Source organism: Meleagris gallopavo, chromosome 19, assembly GCF_905368555.1.
Source record: "Meleagris gallopavo chromosome 19, MGAL_WU_HG_1.1, whole genome shotgun sequence".
Lineage (NCBI taxonomy): Eukaryota > Metazoa > Chordata > Aves > Galliformes > Phasianidae > Meleagris > Meleagris gallopavo.
In genome coordinates this window covers 8,662,126-8,672,936 of record NC_139422.1, presented here as the reverse complement: position 1 = coordinate 8,672,936, position 10,811 = coordinate 8,662,126, and the positions used below count along the sequence as shown (strand labels likewise).

At 38.7% G+C, this 10,811-nt stretch overlaps 1 protein-coding gene across 2 annotated transcripts in view; it reads right to left on the bottom strand.

Annotated features, from left to right (window-relative positions):
* Positions 1-477: 477 nt before the first annotated feature.
* Positions 478-10,811, bottom strand: part of RABGAP1 (RAB GTPase activating protein 1) — a 60,031-nt gene continuing 49,697 nt past the window's right edge. For both annotated transcript variants that reach the window (XM_085239414.1, XM_010721047.4), the window contains exons 18-26: positions 10,668-10,709; positions 10,193-10,321; positions 7,720-7,812; positions 7,033-7,143; positions 5,099-5,203; positions 4,543-4,626; positions 3,695-3,766; positions 2,987-3,184; positions 478-2,205 (exon numbers count right to left, since the gene is read on the bottom strand). In XM_085239414.1, coding sequence (XP_085095540.1) covers positions 2,083-2,205; positions 2,987-3,184; positions 3,695-3,766; positions 4,543-4,626; positions 5,099-5,203; positions 7,033-7,143; positions 7,720-7,812; positions 10,193-10,321; positions 10,668-10,709 — 957 coding nt within the window. In that variant the 3' untranslated portion in view covers positions 478-2,082. The remainder of the gene's footprint in view (positions 2,206-2,986; positions 3,185-3,694; positions 3,767-4,542; positions 4,627-5,098; positions 5,204-7,032; positions 7,144-7,719; positions 7,813-10,192; positions 10,322-10,667; positions 10,710-10,811) is intronic.

Below are 10,811 nucleotides of genomic sequence, written 5' to 3'. Positions count from 1 at the left end.
ACTGTGACCCAATTAGTGCATTCATCCAGTTGCACAGCTAAACCCTAGTTCAGCTATGGCTAGAAGATTCTAGTGAAGATGACGCGAACGACACTTCACCCCACAGAATTTATGTCACTGATGATGATAAGTAGAGCTAGGCTACATTTATTTTGCAGATCCAAGCAGAATTTGGAGGGTCATGAAAAAAATGTTCTAAATTGGACATATTTGAGAAATACTGAGTCACAAGCCTCAAGCTGCACAAGGTCACTTTAGCAGTTTCTTTTTTCAAAGCAAAACCTACATTTTATTATATAAAGCAATGTTGGCAGCACCAAGAATATGAAGTCTTTTTTAGCAAAGTCTTTTGCAGCACAAATATAGTTTTGGTCTGACAGAAGCTTGCAGATTCTAACACTTCTATTTTAGGAAGAGAATTGGTTTTGTATCGCAAAATATTTAATCAATTTGTTAAAATGAAATGAAACAAGGAAGTAGTTATACAATTTTACTTGTTTATATTTCAATTCATAAAGTATACACACTGCAACTATGCTACCACAATGTCCACGCATTTAATATTGATGGAGTTACAAGTTTTGTTTTGTTTTTGGTATTAAACAATAGAGATAATGTATGCAGTTAAGGAAAAAAAGCTTGGACATAGCATGTTCTATTCTGTAGTTACAGAGTACATTAGCTAGCATTAGTACAGTAAACAAGAAAAAGGTAGAAATACAAAATAAACCAAATATCTTTATATACAAACCAGTGCCTCTTATTGTTACCAGCTTATACTCACACTGCACACGAAATTTATCCACTGATGCAATAGATACTTCAGCATAACACAAACCATTATAAATTAAAAAAAAAAAAAAAATACAAGGTGCAAAACTCCATTCTACAGCTTTCTGGTGAGAACTCAGACAATCCAAAGAATAAGCAATCCAAGCATGTTTAGCACCTATTAGTGCAACTGCATCGAGCAGGAAAATGACCTACACAACCTCTGAATGTGTTACCAGGGAAGCCAGTTGGACAGCTATAGATGCTCGCAGCTACACTCACGCAGTGATTTTTGCCTCATATATATCTCAGTTTATTGTTTCTTTGTCCCATTCATACCTATGTGCAAAACTAAATCCTGGAAGCTTTCTCAGAGCTTCACAGAAGGCCTGCTACAGGCGGGTAAAAACAACAAAAGAACAAAACAAAAAGAAGTGACAAAAAACAAACAAAAAGACTCAATTAAATGTCAGACCATCCACATAAGTAGTCCTTGTTAGCTGGGGATTTTAACGCTGTTGATACGTGGATCAAACAATATGACACAGAAGTGAAACAGAACTTTGCCAAGAATTCTGATTATTCTCATCTAGCATTTAGACAAGGCCCTGAACTTCAGGTTGCAAATTTGTTTGGCAAATGCCAAAAAAAAAAAAAAAAAAGCTCAGAGTTGCATAGAATTGATTAGTAACAGAAAGAAATGCCAAACACAGAGATGGATGCTGCATCTAACTAAAACAAAATGGGGCTGCACTGACAGGAATGCTGAAATCATCCCCATTCAAAAACAAAACTTCACCTCCTACTCTCTATATCCTACCTCTGGGGACTACTTTCTGGCACTGATGTACTTCTTGGTAGTTGTCTTATTTTTCTTCTTTTTTTTTGTTTTGTTTTTCTTTTTTTTTTCCTCTTTTTTTTTTTTTTTAATTCCTTTAGTGACACTTTTCCTTTCAAATAAAATATTAAAAAAGGTTATAACTGTAAAAAAACCTATCATATGTAAACTTAACAATTAGGGTTTGGTAAGTTCTCGTACCTAGTCTGTGAAAAGCCTCCAGCCAGACCGCAGAATGGAGTGTTTCTCTGAAGAGCTTCAATCTAGCTACATCACCTGTTAAATATCAGTAGTATGAAGATCCCATGTCTAGCAATAAAGCCATTTTTGTGTTTCCATCCTTTTTATCACTGACCTATTGAAATCCCGACATGCTGTATTTCTATTGTATTTACATTCTGGTCCTCTCATGTCACAGAATTAAACATCTGGCCAAGGAAGGCAACAAAAGGTGTGTTTGACAGAATTGCATTTCAACAAGTCTCTTTTCCTTGGACTCCAGTCACTGTTTTTATAGAGCTTATTGTTCTGTTGAACCACGTTTTCTTTGCAGCTTGTACTTCATTCAATGCCAGACCCAAATGGTGTTCCAAATCCTGAAAACAGAAGAGTGATTTCTTTAACTTGGTATGTATTCACAGCACAACATTATAGGAGTTGAACTAAGAAGGCTGTAGGACATCTACAATTTCTTAGCTACCACAGAAGTGAGTCTTACATAAATTAAAAGTGGCACAACAGGCAATGAAAGAAAAAAAAAAAGAAAAAAGCTTTGAAGTCCAAAGCAAGCCTGTTCATTGCCCATAGTGAAACATTCAGCTTCCTTTAGTACATGCAAGGCCTTTAATTCTTTCCTATCTGAGAAGCAGGTATTCCCATAGGAAGAGGACTTCCTACAGACTAACTTGTAAGTTTCTGGGGAGGAGCACTGACACTGCATTTTTGGGCTAAAAGAACAACGTTGTCATATTTTTTATAAATACCTCAAGTACCTGGAATGCTTTCCAGTCATGTTTTAAGAAACATGTCTAACATTTGTCACATGTTAGCTGTTCATTTAATGTCGATTGTGAGATAAAGAATTGCATGATTCAGTACTTTGTCAGAATTTGGATTTCTTCCAAGAAGTTGCAGAATATCAGTAAGTACTGCACTGCAGCCACGCAGATGTCTGGGAGTTGTAAGGAGCTGGTTGGTAAATACAGTTCATGTAATTTGAATTATTTTATCTGCATACTCTTAAGTTTCAGACCCAATGTTTGGTTAAATAAGTCAGACAGGAAATAGCAAGTTACAGTTTCAACCAACAGGATCTGTTCCAAACCCTCTACAACAAACACACCACATACACTATAGAATGAACCCCCAAAGTATTACCTGTATTTTACATTCTGCTTCCACAAGCTGCAGTTTGGTCTGGGCCAGCTCAAGCTCCATCTCCCTCAGCTGGTTTTTCAGCGTTTCCTTCTCCTCATCCGTGTCATCATCTGAGCCATCCTTGGCTGAGCTTGCAACCTTCACACGGCCTTCTTTATTGAAGAACTCCCGGCAGTGTTCACAGTCATCCACTTTTTGCTAGAGTAAATACCTGATTGTGAATGCTTGTACCAGAATGCTGACCACAGCCTTTCCCTGCCTCTGCTCTGGCAGCACAGCACAATGTGAGAGGGACTGCTAATGATCTGCAAACTCTGAACTGCCAGGGAGCACAGCCAAGCAGGAGCTCCAGCCGCCCCCAGGTCTGTGGACTCTAGAAACACTGCTGTGCTTTTGGTAAAACTGTCTGGCTCAGATAATGGGCTATGTAAAACACAGCCAAAAAATCTCCTCCAGAAGAAAATAAGACCCTTCAGAACAATTAAAACATATTACTGCCAAGCATGAGAATGTAGGCAACATAACAAGAGAGAGATGAACACCATCCATCCCTCCTACAAGACCTCCCCCGAATGATCTTTCCAAAACTGTAAGTCAAGAAGGAATGCTCTTTCAACCATCATTTTTGTGGTGACTAATTATGTGCTTTCTGTTATGATTTTGCTAAGAGATTTATATGCTGTAGACTGATTCTATCTGTTCTCTTACCCGTATTTTTTCAATTTCAGCTTTATTTGCTGTTTGTTGCTTTTCCAGTCGCTCACTCAGCTGGGAACAAATCTGAAAAGCAAAGTTATGTACCAGACTATTTAGAAATGTAAATTTTATCCCAGATGAATGCTAAAGCATAAATAAATGCTACAGGAATATTAACAAGGACAGTTTTACAGCTCTGAGAAAAAGGAAAATTGGGATACTACGTTAACTTATGTCATTCTACACATGTTCTTCTATGTCTATAGGAAGCGGTCATGTAAGTTTGGTCTTGCTAAAGGAATCCAAAACGGTTAGGGAAAGCATGAGTCCTTTGGGACAAAGGCACCAGCCACGACCCCAAAAGTAGCAGTGTTTTTTTTAATTTTTTTATTTTTTAAGTCAGTTCCTCAAGACCTGTGTGACTTAAGAACATTTTGAAAGTTCCCATTAAAAAGATTCATCAGTTTGCTCCTTTGATACCTGATGATCAGGTGCTTGAATTCCAAAGTAAAATCTCTAAAATGAAAAGGCATCTTTCTCTCTTCTTACATGCAATTACCATCTGATGGAAGAACTGAAGATGGGAGAGCTTTTGCAATGAAGTAAAATTTAGATATACAAGAGCCCACATGAACAATGTTGGGCTGTCACTGAGGCCGTGAAACTGGTGATCTATCAACACCTATGTTAAGAGTAAACAGAGCTGGCCATCATGATCTCACCAAAATATAAAGCAAAACCAAGTGCCAGCTTCCTGCTTAAAATCACTAAAATGTCTCCTCAAAGGAATGACACAAACCTCCTAGAATGCTGAGATTGCAATTTCATTGCAGAACATGTAATCATTAAGTTGTGCCTACCTGTTTGTAGTCACCAATTATAGAGCTGTTCTTTTTGATCTCGGACTCAGCTTTATCTAGTTCCCTACGACACATTTCCTTCAGCTGCAGAAAAAAAAAGTAAGAAGTTTATATATTTGTACAGTTTGAGAAATAAACATACGGTATTTCCTCCTTCTCCTTAACTTCAATACCTTTTGCACACAGTAAGACTCTACAGGGAACAAAGGTCTATTTCAGCTACGTGCAAACAGGGAAAAGCTGGACTTTGGTGGCTCTCTTTGCTAGAAAATTGACTAGTTTAGAGAAGGAGGTATTAAATGTACTGACAGCTGAAGTTCTGTCCTGCCTCTTTGTGCAGCAATCTCTGCAGCAGTCTGTGCCTTCACAATTTCAAGTAAAAAAATCACTATCCTGTGAAGCACCTGACAGGAAAGAATTCTGTTTTGCTGACGCTCTTTACACTACAGGGAAGGCAGAAGCAGGACTTAGAACATTAAGCTCTTCCTACACTTGTCACTTTTTTTTCCCTATCTGCACTGCACAGAAATCTGAAAATGACAGAAGAGCCCCTAACCTGAGCTGATTCTTCTTCCAGGCGCCTCTTTTCTTCTTCTGCATCAATCAATTTCTGCTTGGTCATTAGCAGTTCCTTATTCAGAGCATCTGCCTTTTCCTCTGCCTGGAACACAGAGCAAAGTACAGCACTGAAGAGAAGCTTCCTTGTTGTGCGGGTGCTGGTAGGCAGCCATGCGTGGAAACTCCAGTAGGACACAGCCAAGAATACTGTCCTTTCATTCTTATTAAAAGAAGTCTCTTCATTGTTACTAATAAAAGTAATCTTAGGAAAACTATTTTTCTGAAAAATAACGTATACAATTCAAACTCGTAGTGAAAACAGAATTCATTAAAAATGTCTCTGGAACATTAAAAAACTCCTTCACGATGCCTACCAATGAATGTAATACCATCTTTACTGTGTCAGATTCCTCTTTTAAGAAAAGAGATGTCCCACCAGAAAGCACACAATCCTTTCTTACTACTTTTTTTTTTTTTTAAGAATAAAGGTGCATAGCTGTAAAATCTTGGGCTGTTCATAAGCTGCTCTGCAAAGTAAGACAGCTTTTCCTGTCTTATACACAGCAACTCAGTACTTCCCAATAGGTGTATGAATTCAACATAAAAATAGATCAATAACTCAACTGATATATAGAATGTTCAGAAAGTAGCTGTACCATTTCCCTTCAAAGGAAGAAAATCAAACAGTGAATTTTAGTCCCTTAAAGTCCTGCTGATCCTTTAAAACAGATGGCAAAGGCAAAGAGAACACCTTTTCATTATATATGGTTTTTAAGCTGTTTTAAAGTTAAAGGAAACTGGAATATGGGAGTCTAGCAATAGCAGAAAAATGAAGCCTATTTTCTGGTCTAGTGCAAAGGTTATTAAGGAAATTCTCGTATTTCCAAATGCTTTGCTTTGATCTTTTAGGCTGCAAGATTTCAGAGACCCTATGAAATTATTAGAAAAGGTGTATTAAGCAATCTCCTTTGGTACTTTTCTTTCAGGACATCTGGCTAGTAGAATGAAACTTACCACTGCAGCTTCCAATTAGAAGAATTAATCAGGGTCCCAACATAGGATCAAACCTACCTATCTCCTCCTGGGGGATAACCTGAATGCTACCAACATCGTTTACCATCTTTGAAGGCATGAGTGTTACATATCCACCGGTGTATCTCAAAGACTTTACTCAGTTTTTTTTTCCTCTCTTAGCTCTCTATTTAGAGGAATAAAAGCACAATTGGTTTATATGGGCTAGAGCAGCCCCAAGCAACAGTTAATAACAGATACAAAAACTTCTGCAGTTTTGTTTTGTTTTTTTTTTTTTTGCTGCAGTCCACCTTCTGAGAGCAACCAGTAGGCATTCTGCACAGCCTTCTATGAGCTATTTGAAGACTTAGCTCCTGCTATACTTTCTTTCAATATACATAGAGAAGAAAGTAACTAATCAAGTCCAGGCTTAGAACCTCTCTTCTCTCTCCAGGCTGAATGCTTTTCAGAAGATTCCATATTTCAGATGCTGGTCCTGTTTCCTGTGGGTATCTGGCACAGGTCTATATATCATTATTCTGCAGTATGGGTAAGGAGGAAAGAATCCTAACTCACCCACATCAACTGTACCACATTTTGCAGCATATCAGACACCCTGTAATGGTGCTTCTCCACACCACATAATGTGATGACCTGCATCTGCTCAACCTGCTGTCCTGAAGGACTACAGTAGCCCAGTAGTCTCATAAAAAAAAAACAAAGGCAATCCCTAGCCCTGGAGGCAAGACACAAGTGAAAATACATTCCATAAGGAACAAAGAATATGGGATTTATCACCCCATCAGCAGAAAGTTAAGCATTACGAAGTATGAAAATACTCTGTCATACGTACAATGAGAGGAGTCACTAGAAATTAGCCCTAGTACTTTGTCTCCACTACAGAGCATAAAAACATCTTACATTGTCTAAATCTTTCCGCAGAGCAATCTTGCTGGTCACCAGTTCGTGTGCAAGGTCATCATTTTCTTGCTCAAGCCTCATGTTTGCTTCTTGTAGACGCCGGTTCTCACGCTACAGGCAGACAAAAAAGTCAAGAAAAAGGTTTTGCTAGGTGTTTATCTATAAAACACAGCACTCTGTGCATGAATGCAAATGTCCAGCTTACATCTCAAACATTAAAAGACAACTCCACCTGCATGAAATTCAAGGAGGACAAGAGCTGCTAGCCATATAGTAAATACAAAATAAAGCAAATTAAACATTAGCCCTGAGAAGAAACCACACATTAATAACTCATCTATTACTTGTTGAGATGGTGAAATGTTTTTGAAGAATGCAGTGGTAGGAGTGTCACTCTGCCATCAACACCCTACCAAGAGGTTCCTACAAACACTCATTTCCTAATGGCTGAAAATAAAATTTTCATGCTGGAAAAATGAGAGAGTGGATGGTACTGGGAAAGCCACTCTATATTCTCTTACAATTCCCATCACACAGACAGATGTTAAAGTTTACATACAACTCTTCAGCTTATAACATGTAAGTGGATGTAAGTGTACATGGCCTTGTCAGAAGACAAAACAGCTTAAAAAAAAAAATTCCTGCAGGTATTGCATGTTAAATCAGATTACAGTAGGTAAACATTACCTCGAATCTTTCTATTGGATCCTCCTGCTGAGCTTGCTGCTCTCTCATGGTGTGATATTCCTTTTCATATTTCTTCAACTTCTTCTGGCTAATCTAAATTAAAGCAGTCTATTAGTTCCTGTCCAGAACATCAATAAAAAGATACACAATTCACAAAGGGTTATGCTGTGAGCTTTGGGCAACTTCTGCCTTCTCTAAAACACAGCTAACAATCTTTTCTTGAACGTCAAACCTTTGGATATGGTCAAGAAAATCTATTTCACTCAATATAATCACAAAAGTATCCCTATTTCTTATCCTTTTGTGAAATATAGAAAAGTGGTAGAAGGGGATTCCTAAGAGCATCCTACCTGAGTCCTCCTTGGTACTTACAGCTGTTTGATACCCAAAATATTACAGCTGCTTAGCAAAACTGAATCTCTTGAAAGCCACCATACGTGTTTAATTTCTGACCTAACATAATACTGAGGTTTCTTCAGCTGCTTTTTCAGCAGTAGCATTTACCATCATGTTGAAGTGCTTACTTTAAAAGAAACTACAGATGCAAAAAGCAGTTTTCCCGTCTCTAAGAAGGGAGAGAAACACGGATTAAAATCAGTATTTTGTGCAGTGTTCAAGTCCTACAGGGACAGAGAACACACAAGAACTGCATCAGATCCTGACCAGCACCCTCCCTGGTGTCAGCTATTGGGTGTGCAGTGTGCTGCAGGAGATTAGTGACAGTATGTGCTAAAACCACTAACAGCATTTCACATACAAAGCAGTACACATCCAAACTGAATCACCACTAATAAATGCTGCCGAACCCTTATTGTTATTTCAATAAACCAAATAATATGAAGTTATTTTTTAAGAGGAAAATATTCCCATATTTTGTCTAAGAAACAAATTTGATATGCATAAATGACAGACAGTGGAAAACATGCTTCAGTTCCTCTTACGTTTATTTCTTATCATTAACAATCTTACTTGGAACGAGCTGCAGAAAACTGGTAGCTAGGCTCCCTCTAGTGAGAGCTGCACAGAAACATTCAGTTGAATGTGCTTCCATTGAGTCTTCAGAGAAGCCAGCCCATGCACCTGGAGTGGGTCCAGCCCTATTACAGCTGCTGCAGTGATCCTTACTCAGCAGCCCAGAATATTAACCCCTTACTTACAATACAGCCTGTAACTTCAGGAGATTATTTCACTGCTCTGCTCCTGCTGAACTGTGCTGTTGGGTTTCATACACCAAATCTCACGCTATGTAAAGGTCAGCTCTTGAAAGGAGAAGAAGCCACACTGCCAGTCAGACAGGAGTGCATTAAACTAGTGTTGCCCCTGGATACTAATAATGAGGTGATCATGAGAACATTCACTATTCTCACCAGTTCTTGATAACAGAGCCCTGGCAGGATCCATGCTCAAGAAGTCAGCAAGGCCTCTGGGCCTCCATGGTGACAGAAGGCAGAAATGAATACTGAAGTCCCACCAGGATTTCAAGGGCAGAGAACACTGAAGACTCACTTTAAGAAGCTACTGCTGTCTCAAGCTCATCATTCACTGACCTCCTTTTCAGCAGAATGCTGTTGTAATCACAATGCCTTAGCTAGGCTACTTCTCCCTTCCTATAAATGATTTATTTTGACATCAGGCCCTTTTCTGCTCAAAAGCACTTCCAGATACAAAGCTGGAGATTTCTACTGACAGCGAAGGACTTATATGTTAGGTCAAAGAAAGCAATTATGTGCAATGTCCAATCAGAGGCAACACAGCAACTGTGCACAGCCCAGTAACACAGTTTGCATTTTCTCCATAAACTTCCATTTAACCCCCTGAAAACACTCAGCACTCAGGGAAGCAGTGCACAGTCTTCACTGTTTGCTTTAACTACTTCACACACGCTGGAATGAAGGGAGATTTGGCAGAGTGGGAAGAAAAACAAGCTATCTGGAAACATGAAAGGCAAATGCAGTCATTACACCTCATCTTGACCAGATAGATATGCCCAGAATGTCTGATCTGTGGCTTCTCTTCAGTGATTGGATGTTTATATAGCTTGCTTGCTTCCTGGTTACTTCCTAATTTCTACACTCATGTCATAAGAAATGCTGGAGTTCTATGGAGAATACCACTGTGCTAGTACCCCAAGTGCCATGGAAGTTCATGTACTAGGGAGACTGTAATTATGCACTGATGCTACAGGAGAATTATTCTAGTGAGTTTGAAGAAGGAAAAAAAAAAAAAAAAGATTTTGAACCTACCAGTATATTACACCAAAAGCTACTAACTTTGTAACATTTGGTTGAAATTCCATTATAAGGGTTTGTTCTCACGTGTTGATATAAAGTGCATGTCACTGTGTTTGAGACATAGGGGTTAGCAGGGAACAAACGTTAACTCCCACTGCCTCAAACGAAAAAAGCCTCACTGTGTACCTCAGAAATTGTACCCACTGAAGATATGCTCACAGCTGCCATCACCACATCTTTACCTTCATGTTACAGGCTAACTCCATCAGCTTTTTTGCGTTCTCCTCTGAGCGGTATCTCTTGGGCAGCTGAACACGGAAGAATTTTAAAGCCCCTTCGAAGTCAGTCAGTAACAAATCATCCTTGGTAGTCTGCAGACGAGGAAAGAAAAATCAGCAATTGCAAAGTGGATTTTGGACAATTACTGAATTCCCAGAGAAAATACAGCAACAACAGTTCTGTAAAGCTCCCAAGAACTTATCTACTTGTTAACCTTCTGTAAATAGCATTTGTTTCTATTTCTGCAGCTTTCTATTTCCCTGCCACCCATCCCCCAAAAGCACTCTGCCGCACTGAGGATGACAGACAACAGCATATGCAATACAGGATGCTCCTAGCTTAAAAAAAATTAAAAATTAACAGGCATCTTAATTTTTGCTACCTGTGCACAATGGCACCATGGTGCAGAAAGCACCGTGTTAGAACTTGGATACTCACTTTTAATAATCCCAGTGCAACGTTAAAGATAACACTTATTCCCTAGAGAGAAAAATAATGACAAAATAAGTTAGTTTCTTGGTATTTGCAATCCTAGTTTTTAATCTACTTGCTGGATTTTGTTGTTAGTCTAGTTTCTGCAAA